Source organism: Rhincodon typus, chromosome 19 (assembly GCF_021869965.1).
Source record: "Rhincodon typus isolate 14 chromosome 19, sRhiTyp1.1, whole genome shotgun sequence".
In the NCBI taxonomy this organism is placed as follows: domain Eukaryota; kingdom Metazoa; phylum Chordata; class Chondrichthyes; order Orectolobiformes; family Rhincodontidae; genus Rhincodon; species Rhincodon typus.
In genome coordinates this window covers 28,582,075-28,606,775 of record NC_063350.1, presented here as the reverse complement: position 1 = coordinate 28,606,775, position 24,701 = coordinate 28,582,075, and the positions used below count along the sequence as shown (strand labels likewise).

At 42.4% G+C, this 24,701-nt stretch overlaps 1 protein-coding gene across 2 annotated transcripts in view; it reads left to right on the top strand.

The window, feature by feature from the left end:
• The window catches only part of LOC109912523 (uridine-cytidine kinase-like 1), a 187,724-nt gene that overhangs the window by 105,130 nt on the left and 57,893 nt on the right, over nucleotides 1-24,701 (top strand). For both annotated transcript variants that reach the window (XM_048608093.1, XM_048608094.1), the window contains exons 2-5: nucleotides 15,948-16,141; nucleotides 22,012-22,118; nucleotides 22,653-22,823; nucleotides 23,949-24,020. In XM_048608093.1, coding sequence (XP_048464050.1) covers nucleotides 15,948-16,141; nucleotides 22,012-22,118; nucleotides 22,653-22,823; nucleotides 23,949-24,020 — 544 coding nt within the window. The remainder of the gene's footprint in view (nucleotides 1-15,947; nucleotides 16,142-22,011; nucleotides 22,119-22,652; nucleotides 22,824-23,948; nucleotides 24,021-24,701) is intronic.

The window sequence follows — 24,701 nt, the reverse complement described above, 5'->3', positions numbered from 1 at the left end:
GCTGCTTATGCAGTACAAACACTGCATGTGTATTCAAGTAACCATGGCTGGACTGAGGTGCAGTGTTCACCCTCTTTTTTTTTGCAGGCAGAGGCCTCACTGTCGGTAGGGGGTTCCAGTACCGTCAATGACCGGCATAGTCTGCATACAATCCAGGGGTGTGGCCACAGTCACTCATCCCTTTGGGGAAGGCACAGTCAAGGGGTATGCCCAACAATAGCCTGTGGAGTGGGTAATGGTCAGTTCTGTAGAGCCAGCACAAGCAATCAAGGGAATCCTGTATCAGTGAGGAGCTGCAAAGACACCAGTCAGAGTGTCTGGTCAGTCGTGTTTAAGGGCTGTTGGTTGAAGTCAGTCGAAGGCCTGGCAGCCCATGTGTTGTTTGTTGAGGGTGCAAGGAGGATTTGTAGGAGCACTTGAGGGATCCCATTACCATAGGGCTGGGTGGTTAAAGCTTGTGGGAATAAGAAATGTGTGACATGGGAAATTCAAGGTGTATGGAGGTTGGTGGAACAGTTCAGGGAGCGGTAAACCACAGGAGAGGGGTCTTATTGGCCGTGACCACCACCATGGTCTCCACAAGGTGAGCATGCAGGACTGAGGGGGGATTATTAAGCTGTAGTGTCAGGGCTTGGGGCAAAGAGGACACATGGAGGCAATGTTCAACATGATGTGTTTCCACATGGTAGTGGGACTGGGCGAGGGAGCGGGGTGGAAATGGGCAGACAGGGTAGTGCGAGGTGAAGGAGGACATGGAGATTTGTGAGGGGTGGAGGGATCATCCAGTGACCAGGTGGAACCCAGTGCTGATGATCTCTAATACAAACTGTGTTCTCTACCATGACGTACACTTCTCTAGATGCAAGATGCAAGAGGAAAATGGGTAGAGTCAGAGTCAGTTTGATGGGCAAAAGTGCAGGATCCCCATCTTCTGGATGCCAGAACATTTGAAGGAGCAAATACATGAAGCATACACTTACAAACTGCAGCTGTATTTTAATTTGTGATCTCTTCATCACCCATTGCAATGTGTGTAAAGTGAATGTGTTCAGAATTCAGTGTTGGAATAGGCAATTTGTACGATCCTGTTGATCCTTGTGAATTGATCATTGAATTGCCAATGATGCAGAAGCTAGTGGCATTAACTTTTAAAAAAAAGACCAGTTTTGGCCAAAATTGAGCTGTAACTTGTGACCCTTGCAAGGGTACTGTGGAAGACAGGCATCATCACTACATCATCTATCTTGAAAGTATAATGATGGATTTTACTGAAAGTTGAATGATTGTGGGTCAGCAGTGGGAGGTGGTTTCGAGTGCAACAGACATTCCCTTTTTGAGGTAGTAGTGTGTTGGTCACTCAGCCAGCTGTGCACCTTCACCAAGGCACTGTACACAATGAGCTGGAGTTGAATAAATGATAGGGACATGATTCTTGTTATGTGCGTAGTGTGTCTCACTGTTTCAAGGAGTGTGTTCCACTCACTTTATCTGCAGGATATGCCACCACTGACATCAGGGATAAGAGCCTGTTTTGCCTTTTTTGTTCCCAACATCGGTAATTTCCAGCCAGAGCCATGTACCCAGCCACTAGTGGGATGTTGGTTGCTGTGGCTGCTGTTCTCGTGAACTTGGATACAGGAGGACCAGGGCCAATGATGGGCCTAAGAGCAGCAGGGGAGGACAAGGTGCTCCCAGCTTGAGCAGAGGTTGTAGCCACAGAGCCCTTCACAATGTATGGGGACTGCAGAAGGACCTGAGTTTTTGACCCTGGCTCCACCTCCTGGGGACAAGTGAGGTTGAGTGCCAGTGCAGCCTCTGTATGCCCTGACACACTGTGCTGGATGCTGCAGTGTGGGCTGAGGCCTGCAGGAGTGTGAGGCCATCCTCTCCCAGAGCCTGTGAAGGTGAAAGTTGTTGGGAATTTCTGTGGCAAGCTCCTCCCAGAGAGCGACAGATGAAGCTGTGCAGAGTCCCTCAGTCATACGATCACAAATACATCAGGACAGTTGCCATTGCAATGGTGCAGTCAATGCTGTGGCACAGGCAGTAGAATTCAGAATTAAGGCTGGCTTCCCTTGGGTATAGTGTGCCATAGACTACATACATGGCATTGACAGGGCCATAATCACAACATTCCAGAATTCATCAACAGGAAGGGCTTCCATTCCATTGATCTGCAGGTGATCTGTGATCACCATTTCTGCTTCCTGGAGGTGTGTGCCCACTTCCCTGAAAGCTGCCATGACTCCTACATCCTGGAGCACTCTTACATAGCCAGTGCATTTGAGAGTGTAGGGGCCTTCCAGTGCTGGCTATTGAGAGACAAGGGCTACCTGTTGACCATGTCTCATGACACCATTATATACACCCCTGGCTGAAGCTGAGTTCAGTTACAATGCTGTCCATGTTTCAGCCAGGGCTGTGAGGGAGGAGGCAGTAGGGCTGCTGAAGATGCAGTTCCACTGCTTGGACTGGTGTGAGGATGGCCTCCAGTATAATCTGGACAGTGTGCTACATTATCCTAATGAGCTGTACTCTGCACAATTGGAGAAGGTAACAAGGCAATTTGATAAGTGTTAAGGAACTGGGGGAACGGGAACAGGAACAGTCTTCTGAGGAGGAGAATGAAGACATTGAGCTGGAGGAGGCTGTCCTTGTCTATCAGTGAGCTCAACTGCACTGTTACAAGCCAGACAGTACCCAGATACCATAATGAAATGTAGAATAATTGATCATAATGACAGCTTTTGGTTTGCATTGTGGATAATCATTGGTCACAATGACAGCTTTTGGTTTGCACTGTGGATTCTCTTGCTATTAGAGGGAAGTGCAGCGAAGATTGCCTGGGATGATAGACTGACCGAAGAGGAGAGGTTGTGTCAGTTAGGATTGTATTCACTGGGGTTTAGAAGAATGGAGGGGGAATATCATTGAAATATACAAAATTCTAATAGGGCTAGAGAGATTAGATGCAGGATGATTGTTCCCAACAGTGGGTGAGTCCAGATCCAGGGTAAAGATAAAGGGTGAACATTTTTAGAACTGAGATGAGGAGAAATTTCTTCACTCGGAGAGTGATAAGCCTGTTCAATTAACTATCACAGCCAAAATATTAGGTATTTTCAAGAAGGAGGCAGCTAAAGCTCTTAGGACTAAGGGGTTCAAGAGATATGTGGGAGAGAGTGGAATTAGTATTGTGTTTGATGATCAGCCGTGAAAATGTTGAACGGTAGAGCAGGCTTGAGGGGTTGAAAGGCCTATTCCTGCTCCTATTTCTAAGTTTCTTTGATTTTACTTACCAAAATTTTGTCATGCTTCCTCTTTGCTTTCATACATTCCTTTTCAATTTCACCCTGCACTTTTTAGATAATGCTGGGCATTATTCAGTATTGAGCTCATTATATTTGACAGTTTTTTTTTGCCTTGTCTCACTCTGTTAAACACTTCTGACTTCTGTAGGTGGAGCAATCAAGGTTTCAGTGTGACCCCTTTTTGCCTTTTTGTGTGAATGTCTTTGCGTTGATCCCTCTTTATTTCCTCCTTGAATACCTGTCACTGCTCTGACATTGATTTACTTTCAAGTAGCTGTTGCCAGTACACTTATTCTCAGATTCTAACTCGCTTTGCTTAGTGAAATAGAGTATGTTTTCCTTTGCCTAGAAAAATACTGCACCAACTCGCCCAAGGCTCCTTTTGCAGCACCTTCCAAACCTACAGACTCTACCATCTAGAAAGGGAAAAAAAAAAGCAGATACAGGAGAACACCTTTCCTGTTGAGTTTACTGTGTACTGGCTGAAAAACACTCTTTTGGATGTACTTTACAAATTTGTGCCCTTGATGCTTTCTAAACTCATTTTATCGTGGGTCACATGAAGATAAACGTAACTATTTACTGTCCTTTTAGTTTTAATATTTTCCAACAATTTACTCCTATTTACCCTTCAATATCTTTTTGATTGCAGCTGCTGTTGAATCAATGATGACATTCCATCATAACATTTTTAGGATGATCAAGCTAAATATTGAAGTTTTTGACGTACATTTCAACTGATCAGATACAAACACAGCTGAATTTGGAAATGAGAGCCATTTCACATCACGGGTTTATGCATATGCCCCCTTATCATTAACAAAAATGAATCTTCACTGCAATATGCTCATGTTTGATTGAAAGTCACTGAGCCTGATATCTGGTAAACAGTTACATGTTTTCCAGAGAGTCATAGAATCCCTACAGTGTGGAAACAGGCCATTCGGCCCAACAAGTCCACACCAACTCTCCGAAGGGCATCCTACCCAGACTCAACCCCCTACCCTATCCCTGTAACCCTGCATTTCCCATGGCCAATCCACCTAATTTGCACATCCTTGGACTGGGACAAAACCAGAGCACCCGAAGGAAAGCCGCAGACATGGGGAGAACGTGCAAACGCCACGCAGACAGTCCCCTGAGGCTGGAATTGAACTGGGTCCCTGGCGCTGTGAGGTAGCAGTACTAACCAACTGAGCCTCTGTGTCTAGTGTGCAACTTCACAAATTTAGTCACGCATACTAGGGGCTCCTAAAGGGACTGTCTAATATAATGATGTGAAACACTCTTTCTAGGCAGGGCGCAGGGGTTTCATATGGGAGGCCACACTTAAAGCCTGTAATATGATAGTGAATTATAAATGTTTGTGATAGTGAGCATTCAATTTTTACCAGATTTGTTGTTTATTTTGGTAGTATTCTAGTCCATACCTACCTCAAATGATCCATTGCAACCAAATGTCATATGCTGAAAGTGCTCACATAAAAGTGGGCAGTATGTCAAGAGTCTTGCACAACAGAGATTGCTATTAATATCAGGTAATGAACTTAATCTCTGGGATATGTTATCCTCTTATGTGTTTTGACTGCTGTTGGACTGAGAGCGTTTGCTTTTCACTCCTTTTTTTTAACAGAAAAGGAGACCAATGTCTTTTTTTAAAATCTCCCGGTATATAAAACATGCATGATAAAGCCCATGGAAAACCTAGCCCTTTAGCTGCCTTAGTACGGGATAAAACAATGAAATAAAAACCCAGAATTCACTCTACAGCAACATAGCACAAACAATCCTGTTGCAATTAGTATGAGCTCTCTCCCTGCTTATTCTGGTGCCAGGATATCTGGATGCTGGTCTCTGAGGTCAGATAGCAGGTAAGCATTACTTTCGTTTCTTTATTGGATTTCAATGTATTTTTGGGGTGCAGCTGTGCTCTATGGCTCGTCTTAAGTTGCCAGTTTTTTTTTGTTGCTGGTTTATCATTTCAATTGAAAATGTTCAAGGAAATGAAACATCAAGTAAATAAATTAATATTTGGATTTCTATAGGGATTTTCATGGTCATTGAGTTTTAAAGTATTATATTTGGAAGTATTTCCCAGTGAGGGGATGGGGGAGGGGACAGAAAGGGACATTGCCAGGTTGTGGACAGTATAAATTGATTCTAACTAGTGAGCGAGCCAGCCAAGGCATGATGAGTATTACAATTACCATTATGCAGAACAGCTGAGATTTTGATGAACTTCTGCATGTTGTTGAGTCAGTAGCAGTTGAGGGACAAATAAAATGGAGAATCAAACAATGTCCTATTTAGCGTGAGCATATCAAATATGTATATTGTAAAGTAGTAAAAATAATATTCTGTGTATAGGGCATAGGGCAACTGACAATTTAGTTTTGAAATACAAGCTGATGTATGTAGCTCATAGAGCTGTACAGCATGGAAACAAACTCGTTGGTCCAACTTGTCCACACTGACCAGATATCCTAAATTAATCCAGACCCATTTGCCAGCATTTGGCCCATATCCCTCTAAACCCTTCCTATTCATATAACCATCCGGGTGCCTTTTAAATGTTATAATTGTTTGGTGTAACAGGGTGGCTTCTGAGGGCAGCTACTGAAATTCAGTTTCTTCTTTTTATTATTGCACTTATCTCTATACTTTGCTTCCCTTGGTGATGTAAAATTTTCCATGGGCCACTTTTTTCTCCAGTAAAACATTAGAAGTATGGAAACCAATGTTTTCAGCGCTCACGAAAAGCCGCAGACTCTTGCTCTGATTCTAGTCCCTTCCCAGCCACCACCTCGGTCTGAACCAGAATATTTGCAAACTCATCATCCTATTCAAGCCCAAACTGAATTGCCAATCCCCATAATTTGCCTATCACAAAACCTACTTCTACCTTTTGTATAATCACCTTGTCTCTGTTGGTTCCTCAGTCCATCTGCTTCCAGTCGTCTCATCTGTGGTTTTGTCACCTCCAGACATGACTATTTTCTTAGCCAAGCTTCCAACTTCTACCCTCTATAAAGTGAGCTCACCCAAAACTCTGCTGCTCATGTTCTATCCTGGGCCATCCTTCTTTCTGATCTACATTGTCTCTTGATCCCTCAACCAATCGCTGGGTCTTAATAAATTTATCATTAATAAATGTGCCATTTTCTGAGGCGTGAGTCAAACAATAGATTATGGGCCACAGGTTGTGTTTCCGTTGTGCTTAATAAGTTGCATAGAATATCCCGTGGCAAATTGTAGTCTCAAATGAATCACTTGCTGAACTGATTTAAAGTCACAGTTTACCAGAATTGAGTACTTTTAATACAGTTGCTGAAATTATATACTTATTAATTTCTTTGTAAGCTGTGTTTTAGGCAATTCATTTTAATCTGCTGTGATGCTATAGACAATGCGAAGATACAAATCAAAATATTGCAGTCATTGGCAAAGCAACAATGCTTAATGTGGATATCAAAGAAAGCTAGCTGTAAAGTTTTTGTGATCTCTGTGATGTGGATTTATTTCCTAGCATTAGTTTAATTCTGGCACCAAGTCAAGAGGCTGTCTCTAGGCATTCAGCAACAGTGATATTATCAAGCAGGTTGAGTAGCCAATCACATTGAAGTATTGTAATCAACAACAATCCTCCATACGAGGCAACATGCTGTTAAAACTTTTTTGTATCCTCTCCAAAGCATCCACATCCTTCTGGTAGTGTGGTGACTATTGCATACAGTTCTGGTTTGGAGAGGGTACTAAAAAGTTTACCAGGATGTTGCCTGGTATGGGGGGTTTTAGCAATGAAGAGAGGTTGGGTAGACTGCGATTGTTTTAACATGAATGCAGGAGGTTGAGGGGCGACCTGATAGAAGTTTAGAAGATTGTGAATGGCATGGAGCGAGTGGAAAGGTATGAGGTTTCTTCCCAGGGTGGAGGGATCAATTCCTAGGAAACACAGGATCAAGGTGTTTTGGGAGGACTGGAGTTTAAAAGAGATGTGCGAGGCAAGTTTTTCGCACAAAGGGTGCTGAATGCCTGGAACGTGTTGCCAGAGGATGTGGTGGAAGCAGACACAATAGCAACATTCAAGAAGTACCTACAGGAATACATGAATAGGAAGGCAATAGAGGGATACGGATCCCCTAAGTGAAGACAATTTTAGTGTGGAAGGGCAAAATGTGTCGGTGCGGGCTAAAGGGTCTGTGACTACTGTATTGTTCTTTGTTCTTCGTTTCTTTAAACAGCAAATCAGGAAGTAGAATGCTATAATTATCTGTTAATTTTAATTTACCAAGAGTAGAATAAACCAGACTTGCACATCGAAGGGAGAAGCTCATATATAAATACACTTTAACAATGTGTATTATTTTTAAATAAGTGCAGTTTTTAATCTTGATTTAAAAGTTTAGCTTGTGTACATATTACATTAGCCTTTCATCGAGCCATAGAAGTCTGCGGCAAACAAAAAGGCCATTCGGCCCATTGAGTCTGTACTGGTCAAAAAAGCACCTAAGTAATCCCATTTTCTAGCACTTGGCTCATAGCCTTGTATGCCTTGGCATTGCAAGTGCCCATCTAAGTACTAATTAAAATGTTATGAGGGTTTCTGACTTGACGCCACCACTACCCCCCCACTCAGCACCTTACAGGCAGTGAGTTCCAGATTCCCACTGAGTGAAAAAGTCTCTTACTCTGTCCAAACCTTCCACCTCTTACTTTTACATCTAAGTCCCCTGGTCAATGATCTCTCCACCAAGGGAATGTGTTTCTTCAGTGCTACCAAATGTATGTCACTCATAATTTTATACATCTCAATCATTTTCCTTGGATCAGTCTCCTCTGCTCCAAGGAAAACAACCTCAGTTTATCCAATCTCTCTTCTTTACTAAAACTCTCCAACCCAGGCAAACCCCTGGTAAACCTCCTCTGCACCCCCTCCAGTGCAATCACATTCTGGATTCCAGAACTGCAAATGTCACTGTAACTGCACATTAGCTATATCCTAACCAGTGTTTTATACAGTTCCAGCATCACCTTAATGTTCTTAACGTTTATGACTTAGCTAATAAAGGCAAGTATCCCGAATACCTTTTTAACCACTTTATCTGTCTATCTCACTGCCTTAAGATATGGGTGGATATGCAAATCAAGGCCCCTCTGATGCTTGGTGTTTCCCAGGGTGCAACTGTTGATTTAATGTATTCCTTGCTTTGTTTGCCATCTCAAATTTATCTGGATTGAATTCTAATTGCTGCTGATCAGCCCATCTGACCAGCCCTTCTATATCATCCTGTAATCTAAGGCTATCTTCATTACTTACCACTACATCAATTTTTGTATCATCTGCAAACTTAACTGATCAACCCTCTTACATAAAAGTTTAAATCATTTACATTTTCCACAAACAGCAAATTCCCAACCATGAGCCCTGCAGAGCTCCCCAGTGGACACAGGCTTTGAATCACAAAAAACACCCCTTGATCATCATCTACTGCTTCCTGCTACTAAGCTAATTCTGGACCCAATTAGCCAAATTTTATTTGGCCCCGTACAATTTTTACTTACGCTATCAGTCTCCCATCCAGGAACCTATGGAAAGGTTTTGCAAAGTCCAAGTAGATAACGTCAAATGCATCGCCCTCATCTACGGACCTGCCCTGCTCACCTCTTCAAAACAAAAATAAATCAAGTTGGTCAGACATGACCCACCCTAAACAACTGACTGTTCTTGATGAACCCCTGCCTCTCCAAGTGCAAATTAATTCTGTCCCATAGAATTGCTTCCAATTGGGTTAGACTGATTAACTGATCTTCCTTGCCTTTTAGAGCAAGAGCACTTTATTTTTTACAGTAAGAAAAACATAGTACATCATTAAAAATATAGTTGTACCTCATTCAACAACACATACTTTTTAAAGGGTTTTTACAGTGGGAGTGTGTCGGCATGGCAAAAAAAAAATTCTCATCAATTCACTGCTTTGTAATTGATTGCAGTCATTGAGGACCTTAACAGCATCCCCTTTGGAGAAGCAAAAAATTACTGACAGCACCTTTTCGATTTCCACATTTAACTGCATATGTGCAGACTCCAGAATTTGCTGTCATTTTTAAGAGAATTAATGAATGTCACCATGATGGCAGATAATTATACCATCATACTGCAGTAAATGTAACCCTCAACAGAGTTGTTATGCAGCAGTCAGGAAATGAAAAAGGGGCTGGAGGTGATGTAAGGAAGGCTCACAAAGAGATTGTATTGTATTGCTTGTGAGCTTTCAGGTATTAAGATGCAATATTTCTAATGGCCAGAAATCTGTATGCCAGACTTGCAGCTGTGTACTTCCAGTAGATGAGATTCCCAAAGACTCATTCACTTCTTGTTGCTCATTATAATTCTGCCTGAGAATTTTGCTTGTGCCTGTGAGTATGCTTCACCAGAAGCATCAGGCATCAGAGGTGTTAGCCTGAAATATTCACTGCTACATAACACTTGTGGCGTTAATCCAAGTTATTGTTTCTCTGAAAGGAAAATTCAATCCAGAGAAATTTAGTTTTATTACAGATGTTGAACTTAGTTGTGCTTTTGTTGTTGTGTCATTTGCTTTAGGCAAGATATTTAACATGGCAATTCTGACTTGAAAAGTACCTGGTGTTGATTGATAAACAGCTGTAGAATGTATTCTAGAATACAGTTTGTGTGTGAATTCTGCGCTGCTGTTTCACCTTCTGATCCAACCATGTTTATCATTCTCATTGCTGCAATCTACTTTTATCACAAATAAGTTTTTTTATTTTAATTTCAAAAATATACTTTATTCCTACAAAATATTTTTATATACATACATAGTCACCTAGAGCAGCTCAGTTCTGTACAACCTTTTGCGTATGGACAGAAACAAACATTGAAGTTTGACTTTTCCGACAGTCCTAACAAACAAACCCAAGGCACTTCTTTCTTTTGCAATATATTATTTACATATTTGAGGCATCAGGAGGGTCCAATAACTGAATGGATCCCCATTGTACTTTGCCAGAAAGACCTTAATCAGTGGTCGTTTCCCAAGGCGCCTTGGCAGCGGCTGCCCAAGTTTTAGTGCATCCTTCAGCACCTAATCCAGGACCTTAGAATGTGTCAATCTACAACAGTCGGTCAAGGTCAACTCCTTACTCTGGAATAAAAACTGAAAGAACTGCAGATGCTGTAAATCAAGAACAAAAACCGAAGTTGCTGGAAAAGCTCAGCAGGTCTGGCAGCATCTGTGGAAAAAAAAATCAGTGTTAACATTTCGGGTCCGGTGACCCTTCCTCAGAACTCAGAACACCGCACAGCTGCTTCAAGAGCAGCATGCTGTAGCACACACCAGCTGGACATACATGAAGCATCTCACAGGTTATTCTCACCACCAGCCAAATGATGTCTTGGTGCTTGTTGAAAAGTTCTGGCTATGAAGCGTTCTGCCAGATGTCTTTGACAGTCTGCTCGGGGAACAACCCAACAGGATCCTTTTCCTGTAGGGCCTCGAGGACACTACGTACTGACGACTTCCTGATGGACTTGTGGTCAAAGCTGTTTTTCTTTGCAAATTTCCCCACAAAGGACAAATGATATGGAATGGACCAACTACTTGGAACGTTCCACAGCAACGAGGTCAGCCCCATCCTTCACAACACTGGGGACAGGTAGAACCTCAGTATGTGGTGACACTTGGTGTTTGTGAACTGAAGGTGTACGCAAAGCTAGATGCAGCCACATACAAAGGGGGCTGTCAGAATGAGGGTTGCATTGGGTTTGTTTCCCCCCTCACCGGCCTATTCAAGAGTTTTGTACATGGTACCCCAGCTTAGGGTCCATCTTAGAACTCCCGATGAAGTGGAAGACGGCTTGGGTGACTGCAGTTTCAGGGAATGGGCCAGACCTGCACCACGTACAACGACAGAGAGTGCCTCACACCTGATGACCAGGTTTGTACCCACAATAGAGAGTGAGTGGTATTCTCAAAAGACCAGATTCTGTCTCACCTTGGCTATGTGCTCCTCCCAAGATTTTGCCCATGTCTTGGACCGTCTGAACCACATTCCCAGCACTTCCAGGTAATATATCCTGATGGAAGGGGAGAAAGTATTGGTCAGCCCAGTTCCCAAAGAACATGGCTTCACTCTTGACTCACTTTATCTTGGCTCCTGAGGCTGTTTGGAACTGGTCGCAGATGCTCATGAGTCTGTGCCCTGATGGTGGAACCAAGCTGAAAATGGCAACATAATCAACGTACAGGGAGGTTTTGACCTGCAGGCCTCCACTGTTTTAAATAGTTACCCCTGGCAGGCTTGTGTCCTTCCAGATGGACTTGACAGAAGACTCTATACAACACACAAACAAGATAGCCCTGCCTGACTCCACATCTGATCAGGATGCTTTCTGATTCCCACCCATTAATTGACACTGCAGTAACAATGTTGGTTAAGAGCAGTCAGATCCAATTGCGGATCTCCTCCCCAAAGTCTGTTTTGGAGACCACGTCCCACATGCAGGTGTGACATTGTACTACATGGTTACATAGTATTTTCAGCATGGAAACAGGTCATTCGTCTCAACAACTCCACACTAGTGATAAATCTCCTCCCACTCCTGTTCATCTGACCTTTCAACATTGGATCAACAAGGTGGGGAATAAATAGCATCCTCTTAAATCTTTTTATGATAGCAACTTCAAATACTCTTTGTGACAGCAAATTCCGCGTTCCAATCTTTGGGTTAAGACGATTGTCCCGAACTCTAGCTGGTCTCTCATATTCAAAACCTGTAAATTTGAGGTCATTCAAAGCCCTCCTGTCTTTGTCTTAACTTGCCGGAAGCCCTGTTCCATATCATCCTTGTGCTCACTGACCTACATTTTGCCTACTGGTCAAATGAATGTCTTGATTTTAAAATTTTCAATCTTTGCATTCAAATCCTTCCATGGTCACACCTCTCCCTGTTTCTGTCATTGTTCCAAGCCTACAGAACTCAGGGATATCTGCACTCTACAAATTCTGGCTGTTGATAATTTCCCAGTTTTAATTACTCCTCCATTGGTGGCCATGCCAGCAGTTGCTAGGCCCCAGGCTCTGGGATACCCTTCCTACATCAATTCCACATCAATCTGCCTTTCTACTTCACTTTCCTCCTTCAAGACAGACTCCTTAAAACCTACCAAGCTTTTGGTCATCTGATCCAATATTGCCTCATGCAGCTCAGAATCAGGCTTTGCTTTATAATGCAGTGTCTTGGGATGTTTTGATATTTTGAAGGTGCTATATAAGTTGTTACATTTATAGCCCTGGTTTGGGTCCCTTCCAATTGTATGTCTGCTAACTTTCCCTGATTTATTTTAGCATGTGTTGTTGCAATCCATCCGGTTGGGGGATTTATCCTATAATCTAGGTTAGTAACTTTAACAGAAAGAAGTAGTAGACCCAGTAATTATAGGCTATTCTCACTGTTCAACAAATTTATTGGTAACATTTCTAATGGGCAGTATAAATCATTTAGAAAGGCAGTTTTTCATGGACCGCAATTTCCCCTCCACAGTGGTCGAAAACGTCCTTGATCGCATCTCTTGCGTTTCCCGCAACTCAACCCTCATACTCCCTCCCCGCAATAACAATAAAGACAGAATTCCCCTCATCCTCAGGTATCACCCCACCAACCTCCGGATTCAACGCATCATCTTCTGCCACTTCTGCCACCTGCAATCTGACCCCACTACCAAGGACATTTTTCCCTCCCCACCCTTATCTGCCTTCCGGAGGAACTGTTCTCTCCGTGACTCCCTCGTCCGCTCCACACTCCCCACTAACCCCAGCATCTCTGGCACTTTTCCCTGCAACCAAAGGAAGTGCTACACCTGCCCCTACACCTCCCGCCTCACCCCCATCTCAGGCTTCAAGAAAACCTTCCACATTAAACAGATGTTCACCTGCACATCTGCTAATGTGGTATATTGTATCCGCTGTTCCCGATGTGGCCTCCTCTACATCGGGGAAACCAAGCGGAGGCTTGGAGACCACTTTGTGGATCACCTATGCTTGGTTTGTGACAAACGACAACACCTCCCAGTCACGAGCCACTTCAACTTCCCCTCCCACTCCTTGAACGACATGTCCATACTAGGCCTCCTCCAGTGCCACAACGATGCCACCCGAAGGCTGAGGAACAGCATCTCATATTCCGCCTGGGAACCCTGCAGCCCAATGGTCTCAATGTGGACTTCACATCTCCCCATCCCCGACCTCATCCCAAGACCAGCCCAGCTCATCCCCACCTCCTTGACCTGTCCATCTTTTCTCCCACCTATCCACTCCTCCCACCTCACTGACGAACCCCCCACCCCCACTTCCTACCTACTAGCCTCATTCCCGCCTCCTTGACCTGACGGTCTTCCCTCCCACCAACCCGCCCCTCCCTCCTCACTGACCAACCCCCATCCCAACTCCCTACCTACACTCCCCTTTACTGGCTTCATCCCCACCTCCTTGACCGGTCCATCTTCTCTCCACCTATCTGCTCCTCTATCCACCTTCTATCATCGCCTTCCCCTCTCCCTATTTATTTCAGAGCCCCCTTCCCCTACCCCATTTCTGAAGAAGGGTCCAAACCCGAAACATCAGCTTTCCTGCCCCTCTGATGCTGCCTGGCCTGCTGTGTTCATCCAGCTCTACACCTTGTTACCTCAGATTAATCATGGACTTGTTAAGGGAAGTTCAAGTCTGATTAACTTGATTTTGTCTTTAAAGAAGTCACAAGAAGAGTTGATGTAAAAAGCTTGTTTGATTGTATGCTACATGGATGTCATCAAAGCTTGACACTATTTTAAAACAGAACACTTAGATATGCACTTGCAGTGCCAAAACCAACAGGGCAATGGACTAAGAGCTAGAAAGCGAGATTAGACTGGAAATCCCTTTTTAATTCTGGCCAGCCCAGGCAGAATTGGGAAAATGGCTGACTTCTGTTCAATGTTTTTTTTTCCTATGTTTCTAGATTCTCCAATAGATTTCTCTGCTTTGGTTCATTTCCTGGTTTTAGATTCAGCAATGCTCTCTCAGCTCCTGGAGGTTGGATATTTCAGATCGGTGGGGTTTCCCACCTCTGTGACGTGTTAATTGGCTGCAGTCAGAACTTCTACCCTTGACGGGGGAGAGCGGCCTGCCACACAGAGCTGCCAGTTGATCCGATTGGCCTGGCAGCTCTGGTGCCAATAGCATTTGCAGAAGGGCGATCACTCCACCCACTGCTGGGAATACATCAAGTCCCACAAAACAAAGTGGCGGGAGACATGGCACAGGCAAGTCTGGGGTGGTTTCAGCATGACCAGGAGAGGAGACCTTGGTAAGTGGGTAAGAGGAGTGTGGGAATGGATTGCAAAAGACATGAAGGGACTGGTTAGAGGGTTGGGGGAAGACCTTTCAGTGGTGTTCTCCCTTCTCCCCTCTGCAGGTTAACCTGCCATGTTTTCCCTCCCCCAACCCTGACCACTGCCTGCCAACCTAAAAATTGCAGCTGGGCATAAAACCATGGCACTGGCCTAGTGATATTATTGCTAGATTATTAATCCAGAGACCCAGGTAATGCTCTGGGGACCTGAGCTCGAACCTGCCATGGAAGATGATGGAATTTGGATTGAATAGAAGTCTGGAATTAAGTCTAATAATGACCATGAAATAGTGATCATTTGTCAGCAAAACCTGTCTGGTTCACTCATGTCCTTTCAGGGAAGGAAATTACCATCCTTACTTGGTCTGCCTACATGTGACTCCAGATCCAAAGCGGTGGGGTTGACTCTTAACTGCCCTAAATATGGGCAAAAAATACTTGTCCATACAGCAATGCCCATATCCTGGGAATGACCAAAAAAACGTTAAAGGCCTCAATTGGGGAATGAGTATATGAACTTTAGACCCTTCCAACTTTCCCCAAAAATTGCTGCAAAGTTTAGTTACAGGAAGGATACTGGCAGAATATGACAGCCTCCGGCAACAGGTTTGCAAATGGGGGCATGTAAAATTCTGCCATGGTTTTATTGGATAAGAATGGATCCTCCACACATTATACCTTTTTATTCCACTTCTGGAGCTGGAAATTTGTCAGTAATTTCAACAATTTTGATTTTATTTCACACACTTCTTTACAGTTTTTATTCCTTCACCTGCTATCCACTAGGAGGTCGTCTATAGCACACAGTTATAATTCACTTTTTATTTCAAACTTTGTACATTGTGTTCCTGACCTCCTTGTGCTGCCGTGGCAAGCATCTTAAACAAAATTACGATGAATGCCCAAAAGCTAAGACAGAGTTCAGTTTAACAGAATCATAAAATTTGCAGCATAGCAAACCACTTTTTCACCAGAGATGCGACCTGGAAACAAACTCGGCTCTTGGTCTCACCTGCCTGGGAAAAATTCACCCCAAATTGTTTAAATGGCAGAAGCGATTTGACTTTGAGATTTGATGAACAAGTTGGAGTACTAGAAGCCAAATGACCTTTAATAAACCCACTAGCCATTTGATATTTCTGATTTTGGAGGGAAAGAAAAGCATCTGTATTATCTGTATTAACTACAGGAATAGCTATCACGATGTTGTTCCTTTTTTTCTGCAGTGGCAGCAGCGAAAAAGCATTGGACAGATTATTACCCCCTGTAACATCTACTTTGTCATCACGAAAGCGAACAACTAGCCAGTGCAAATCTGAGCCACCACTTTTGAGAACAAGCACGCGAACAATTTACACTGCAGGACGACCTCCTTGGTACAACGAACATGGAACACCGTGCAAGGAAGCGTTTGTTATTGGTAAGGATGCACATCAGCCTTCGGGACAATTATAGAATTGAGATTTTAATTTTTCAAAATTTCTGATTGAAAACCTTTTTGAAAATATTGCCACTTATTCTGTTGCACCCTCCCCCAGTATTATGACCAAACTTCCTGATTGTAAGTTTAAAGCTGACAATTACCATATTGAACAAAAACATAGAAAGCAAAGAACTAAGCTGCTGGAAGTCTGAAACAGAAATTGCTGGAGAACCTCAGCAGGTCTGGCAGAAGTGTTTTGAAGAAGGGTCACTGGACCCAAAACATTGACTCTGACTCTGCTTTCTCTCTGCAGATGCTACCAGACCTGTTGAATATCTCCAGCAAATTTTCTGTTTTTGTTTCTATGTACTGCAGTTCTGGGGCAGTTCACACAACCTCGTTTCGCTTTGATGCATAAATTGCTTCAGAAATAAATGTGCTTCGGATGTAGTGATTGAGCATACTTATTTTCCTTCGTTTGTTTTTTTAAACTGGAGAATCAAGATGGTTCAGTTTCCTGTTGGCCACTCACAGCCTGAGAGTCCACACTGCAAGACCTAAAGAAATAGGAGGGGTATGCCATACTGTCCCTTGAGCCTGCCCTGCATTCAATAGGATCATGCGGATTTTCCACCTCAATTCCAAAAGGCTTTAGTATCAGTGAGGCAGACACCCTTTGTCATTTGGAGCATCAGCTACATTTAAGGTGAGTTTGGAGGCAGGTGGCATCTAATTGGGCTCAAGGGTGTTGGGCTGGCACTGTGGTGCCTTCCCACCTCTGACCCAATTAATTTTGGGCATGAAGGTTCATGGATAGCCTTCATGCCCCCAACATTAATCGATGCCTTTAACTGTGCAATGCCTATTTTAAGGGATAGTAGTGTCTAGGCTCGAAACGTCAGCTATCCTGCTCCTCTGACGCTGCTTGGCCTGCTATGTTCATCCAGCTCTGCACCTTGTTATCTCGCCTATTTTAACCACCTGATCCTGTCACTATTTGTATTCGACCAGTGGCATATAGAACCATCACCACAGAGCCACTTGCCCTTGTTGGGTTTCCTGCAGGTTCAGGAGTGAGGCCAAAGGTTGAAAAGTACTCAATTCTAGATTGAGGAACCAGATATTGGGAAGGATAGTGCCTGCTGAGAGCCAGCCTTTCCTTTTGATGGCCACTCTTATCACCTCCTCAATTTCCTTCCCATATAACACCCATCCTGTTCTCATGCATCAATCCTGAAATTAAGATGGGTGCTTTGCGAGGAACTGCTAGCATTCCCAGTGAAACTGGCTACCGTGGTGACCCACTGGCCTGTTATTGACCAGCAGCACTCAGGGAGTATCTGTTTAGTCTAAGGGTTCCGTGACCCTGGGGTGAGTCTGACACTGATGATTTAACAGCATGGGGCCTCGCCAAGAAGTGATGCGAGTCTATGGCTCTCCAGTCAACAGGCAAGATGCCAATGTGTGGGATGGTTAATGGGTGTGGTGGTTAGCTGAGAGGTGGAAATGACAAGGAATATTAAATATCACTAATTCACTAATAACGTCATGGTAAAGCTATCAATTCTTTCGAAAAAGAACATGCTAGGAATAATTCTTGTGTTGCATAATGAGTGCAAAGATTTTTTTATTAACCTATTTTTCCAATCAACCTGTTTGAGATGTTATGACACACCTCTGGAGCAGGTGGGACTTGAACCCAGGCCCCTTGGTCTGGGGGAAGGACACTACCACTGTGCCACAGGCAGGAACTAAAGCAGGGGTCAGTTGTTTTCTCTGAGTAATTTTCTTTTTACAATACAGTCTCCAAGGCACAAAGCTTTCCAGCACCAAAGTCTTTCACCAGACTTCGATTTAAATCATTTATTTCAACTCATTTGTTGATTGCTTAAATTGGAAAATAGACAGATGGTAAATTATAGCACTTTCAAGCAGGAATTTAATATCTTAAAAGAATGAATGATTGATCTAAACTTAATCTGATCCAAGATCAAACAAATACTGTTCGTGACTATAGAGTAACCCATCTGGTTAACTCAGTGTCCTTTAGGAAAGGAAATTTGCCATCTTTTTACCTTGTCTGGCCTACATGTAACTCCAAACTGCAGCCAAGTGACAGCTGAAGTGGCCTAACAAGCCACTCTATTGTATTAAATCTCTGCAGAAAAATCAAGGAAATAAAACCAGTCAGACCACTCAGCAGTGACCCAGGCGCTAGAAATGACACTCTGCCCTATTGACTTGGCAAAATCCTCCCAACTAATATCTGGCACTTGTACCAACAGTGGGAGAGCTAGTGCGAAAACTAGCCCAGCAACAGCCTGCCAATGTCCCCAGGCACCATTGTCATAATCATCCCTGGGTATGTCCCGTCCCAATAGTGAGGCAAATCAACCAGCAGTGGTGGCCCGGTGATAAAGAATTGCTTTGCCAGCCCACGGCATTAAATCCAGATCCCACGCAGTTTGATGGCTTTTAAATTCTTATGAGCTTTGCTGGTAAGTCAAACATCTGTTACCCATCCCTTTCTGCCCTTGAACTGAGTGGCTTGCTAGACCATTTCAGAGGGAGGTTAAGAGTCAACCACATTGCTGTAGGGTCTGTAGTCACATATAGACCAGGTTGAGTAAGAATGGCAGATTTCCTTCCCTTGAGGACATTAGTAGCTGAAGTAGGTTATTACAACAATTGATACTAGTTATATGGTCACCAGGCGGATAGTTTCAGATTCCAGATTTTTGTTTTTCTTTGCCATGGTGGGATTTGAATCCATGTCCCCAGAGTATTAGTCTGCAGCCTCTGGATTATAAATCCAGTGATATTTCCACAACCCCATCACCTCCCACAGAATGGTGATCTCAATCTCCTCCAGAGGTTCCTAGCATCATCATAGATGCCAGTCTTCAGCCAATTCGATTCACTCTACATGATATCAAGAAATAGCTGAAGGCACTCAATACTGCAAAGGCTATGGGCCGTGATAACATACAGGCTATAGAGCTAAAGACTTGAACTCCAGTACATGCCACTGTAATGGACAAGCTATTCTAGTATAGCAACAACACTTGTATCTATCCAGTGATATGGAATTTTTTTTTGCCAGGTATGGCCTACAGACAAAAAGCAGGACTATCTCAACCCACCCAATTACCATCCCATCAGTCTACTCTCAATCATCAGTGTAAAGTTATGGAAGTAGTCATCAACAGTATTATCAAGCAGTACTTACTTTCTCATTGACACTTAATTTGGATTCCACCAGGATCACTCCACTCCTGATCTCTTTATAGCCTTGGTTCAAATGTGGACAAAACAGTCGAATTCCAAAGGCTAAGTGAAAGTGACTCCTTGACATAAAAGCCTGAATGTGGCATCATGGAGCCCTTTCAAATTTAGTCTTTGGGAATCAGGAGAAAACTGTCCACTGATTGGAGTCATACCTGGCACATAGGAAGCTGATTGTAACTAATGCAGGTCAGTCATCTCAGCTTCAGGACGTTTCTGCAAGAGTTCTTTGGTATTGACGACCTTCAGCTGCTTCATCAATGACCTTACCTCCGTCATGAAGGTCAGAAATGGGAATGTTTGCACCTGATGCCCCACACCATTTTTTACTTCTCAGATACTGAAGCAGTCCATGTAAAATGCAGCAAGATCTGAACAGTATCTAGGTTTGAACTGACACGTGGCAAGCAACATTGCAAAATGTCCAATAAAAGACAATCCAACCTTTGTCCTTGACATTCAAAGGCATTATCATCACTGAATCCCTCACTATCAATATCTGGGGTGGGGGGCTACTAATGACCAGAAACAGAACTGGACTCAATTTAAATATTGTGCCTACAAGGAAAGGTCAGAGGCTAGGAATCTTGCAGCAAACAACTCAACTCTTGACTCCACAGAGCCTGTCTGCCATCTACACAGCACAAATCGGGAGTTTAATGGAAAACTCTCCACTTGTCTAGATAAATGCAAGTCCAACAACACTCAAAATCTAATACCATCCAGAACAAGGCTGACATGAGTGCACCACATCTACAAAGATTCGCTCCCTCTATCTTCGATGCTCAGTTGCAGCAGTGTGTATTATCCACAGAACCTACTGCAGATGTTCACCAAAGCTTCTTAGACAGCACCTTCCAAACCCATGATCACTTCCATCTTATATGATAAGGCCAGATACACAGGAACACCATCACCTACAAGTTCCCCTCCAATTCACACACCATCCTGACTCCAATATATCGCTGTTCCTTAAGTGTCACTGGGTCAAAATCCTGGAACTGCTTACCTAACAGCATTGTGGGTCTATCCAGAGCAAATGGATGACAATGATTCAAGAAGGCAGTGCACTAACATCTTCTCAGGGACATTTAAGGATGGGTAACAAATGCTGGTTCAACCAGCGATGCTCACTTCCTATAAATGCTTTATAAAGAACTTTAACCTTACAATCAAATCAGGAGATCCACCCAAATTTAATGGAAGAGTGCAAGAGTGTGTCCTCAAAACAGCACCAAATATACCCAGAAATGAGGTGTCAACCTGGTGAAGATAGAACACAGATTACTTGCATGCCAAGCAGCATGCTATAGACAGGGCTGATCAATCCAATGGATCTCGTCTAAATTCTGCAGTCCTGCTATATCCTGTTGTGAATGTTTTGATTACAATTCAACAACTTAACAGGAAGAGACAGGTCCACAAATATGAATGGCGAGATAGGATAGTGGTGGTGATTGTGGATTGGAGGGTGGGGAGGGGTTGTTATCTATTGATTCAACGTGTACTTAGCACAAAGGTTATGTTTTTTAAGAGGTCAGTCATCTCAGTTTTAGGACATCCTGCAGGAGTTTGGCAGCCTAGGGCCCAAGGGCCTACCATCTTCAGCTCCCTCATCAGTGATATTCCCTCCATCATAAGATCGGAAGTGGGAACTTTCACTGATGATTGTGTAATGTTCAGCACCATTTGCAAATCTTCAGTTACTAAAGCAGTCCTTATCCAAATGCAGCAATACCTGGACAACATTCACTTTTGGGCTGATAAGTGACAAGTACCATTTGTACCACACAAGTACCAGGCAATGACTGTCTCCAACAAGAGTGAATCTAAACATCATCCATTCAATTGCATTACTGTCTCTGAATTTCCCACCATCAACATCCTGGGAGAAAGCAGCTTACTACCATATTCTCAAGTCTAGTTGTTAGTGAACATTAATTGCTGACTTAGCCAGCAATGCAGACAATCCCAAGTATAATTATTTTTCTTTAAACTCTGAGTCATTCGTGCCAATTAGAGTGTCTGTCTCTGAAGTTTTTCCTTACTTCTCCCTGGAACCTTGTTTTGTCAACTGATAAATGGTCAGCAACTGGTGGGAGAGATTCTGCCCAGCCCATATGATGCTCTTCTTAATGTACCTGACAATGCTTTGCCTTCCTTTCTAATTTAGCTGAGAATAAAATTCTCATTTAATATGCCTGGTTATATATAATATTCTGTACTGCGACTCAGTGATAGTATGTAGATCCATGATTGCATTCTGTAGATGGCAAATCCCAATTTCTGTGGTGTTGGTAGGAGAGGTGATCACAAAAAGCCATCTGTTCCCTGAAATGAATGAGGAGACAATCCAAGGTCAAGAATATATCCACTAACCTTTTAGCTGTGCAACTTAAAATAGCATTTTCAGAAACATAAGAGTAAGTCACCAGCCCCTCCTCCCAGCTTAGGGACCGTTAACAGCAAAGAGGTATTGCAAATAACTGAGATTAAAAATGCTAATATTTTTGAAGAGGAAAGTGTCTTTTATTACTGTTCCAAACAACTATCAGCCACATATTATTATGTTACTTCTTCAGGGTTATGTGGTGGCAGTGCTTCAGGGAAAACTACTGTGGCCAGGAAGATAATAGAAGCTTTGGATGTTCCCTGGGTTGTGCTTCTGTCAGTGGACTCCTTTTACAAGGTTTGTTTATTTATGACTTTGAAATGATAGTTCCTTAACCTCTTGCTATAGGACGTGGTGCTGAGGGGAGCACGCAGAATAGCAATTCTTTGGGGAATTCCTGGATTTGTAACAGAACACTGAGAAGGCAGAGACCTTCATGTTTTATTGTGACCTATATTCATTTTTCTTCAAAATCCTGCCATTTAGATCTGAATTTAAATATTGCAATGTAGTTCTTCTTTTCGCATTCAAATGACATCTATACTGTACTCTGTTCTACTTTATTTTGGATTGAACCCACTGGCAGTGTAGTAGTAATCAGTAAGGGCAGGTTTTACAATGTAGTACACCTAGCAGTGAGCTTCATACACTGGGAACTCAAATTATAATACTCTGCCAGAAAACAGAATTCAGTAGGCACAAATGTAAACCTATTGCACAATATTACAAGTAACACTTTTACACTGTGCCTTTGTGACATCATATCTATTCATATAACTATTGCTGTTGGGTGTATAACTCTCAGCATCTTTTTGTTTTTTTGCCCTGTAGGTACTTACTGAACAGGAGCAAGAACAAGCTGCCAAGAATGAATATAATTTTGACCATCCAGATGCATTTGACTTTGGTCTCATTGTGTCCACTCTCAGGAAACTAAAACAAGGAAAAAGCGTAGCAATCCCTATATATGACTTTACATCACACCGTAGAAAGAAAGAATGGGTAAGCATAATGCACAGTGTAACAAAGGTTGCTATAAAGGAGTCAGTAAGGAAAATTAAGAACTGAGGCCTTGCTTTTGTCATACTGAAAAGAATCATATATACCGAAATGTGTACTTGAAGAGAAAAAAATGTTGAATTTCTACAAGATATTGGCTATGTCACAATTGTAGTCTTTGTGTTGTTCTGGGAGTCCATTTGAGGAAAAATATTACAGCCATGGAAAAGAATTAAGATTCATTGGAATATTACCAGCAATGAGATACTCTAGTTTTATTAACATGGCATTTATAATTGGCATGTATATTCAGTTCTTTGTCACGAGTGGATGTTGAGGCAGTAGTATAAATATAATTTAAGATGGTTGAATAAATATTTTAAAAGATTTCATTAATAGAATTTATCTAAAATGCACAATACTATTAAGTTGCAAAAACAAAGCAGCAACACATAATTTTCTTCACTGTGTTTTGCGATTTTAAGCCCTGGGATATGCTTCCCTATCATTAACATTTCCAGATAACTAGAATGTTTTGTAAAACACTTCAAAACCTATTTAGGGATCTTGCAGTATTAAGCTCCCTTGTTGAAGTGTAGCAAATGAATTTGTTTACTTTTCTTTGTGTTTTGCTAAAAGTACATTGTAAAATCTGGAGAAAATTAACATGAAAATGTAACTTCTGTTCTTTATGAATAGGTATTTTGAAAATTACCTTTAAAATGTGAATAAGATTAGAATATTTTAGTTCAGTTACATTATCACTGTACCTGAAATAATAATAATGGAAGACTGATTAGTTTATACAGAATGAAGGAAATAAGCTTTGTAATTTAGTAATGGGATGTTAGTGTAAAAATGCCAACATTCTGTTATTGGGAGAATGGAAGCTGGCCAAGGAAGAGGAGAAAATCGTATTCGTGTGAAATATTACATTTAAAGATAGATCAGGGCAAATTGTTTAATTGTTCTAATCAGGATAAGTCATTTTCAGCTGGTCTTTCAGTGATCTTGAATATATGCTATGTCTTCAAAATCTATAATGCAATTAAGGCTGCTTTTTCTTTTAAGAAATGCTCATTTCTTTATTGCTACGCACTGATTCATAGTATGTTTTTTGTGCCTCAGAAAACATTATATGGAGCCAGTGTGATAATCTTCGAAGGTATCATGGCATTTGCTGATAAAGAAGTGTTGGAGGTGAGTGCCATTGCATTAAACATCGTACTTTTGACGCGGAACTGCAATTTGTCCCAGTTTCAACTGAAAGTCAGTGAGGTGCCAACACTGCCCAAAAATGTGAGCTTGAGGCCTAATCTAAATTGGGTTTTGGGCTTTGTCAGTTTCATACTGATGAGCTATGATGCCAGTCAAGATTCCCAATACAGCTCACCTTAGGAATTTCAAACTGACTCTGGTGCTGAAAAAGCCCAGAAGGACGGGGAGGTGAGATGGAGGGACAAGCATGAGCCAGCATGTGACTTTCAGTATTTTGGTAGAGATGGCAGTATAATTCATAGAATTTCTAAGTTTAAAGTTTTCCTCTTTATGTTTAAGTCACTCTATGACATCACCATAGTCTATCATTTGTGATCCTTTCCAGAGTTACAAACCTCCCAAAATCTCCTTACACCTCCCAATTCTGGACTTTTGTGCGCATGATTTTTTAAAAACTTCCTTAAAAATCATAACAATATAAAATGGGCTTTCATCTGTCTTGCCTTTAATGTACAGACTTCTTGTGACTATGTGAACCCAAAATGGATGCTAGCTGTAGTACCAGTTAGCTAACAATGCTTAATTCATATTTCAATCAATATGTACCTGTCTTAGCTCTGGTTGAATGTAGAATTCAGTGACTCTTCTTCCACCATGGAAAAA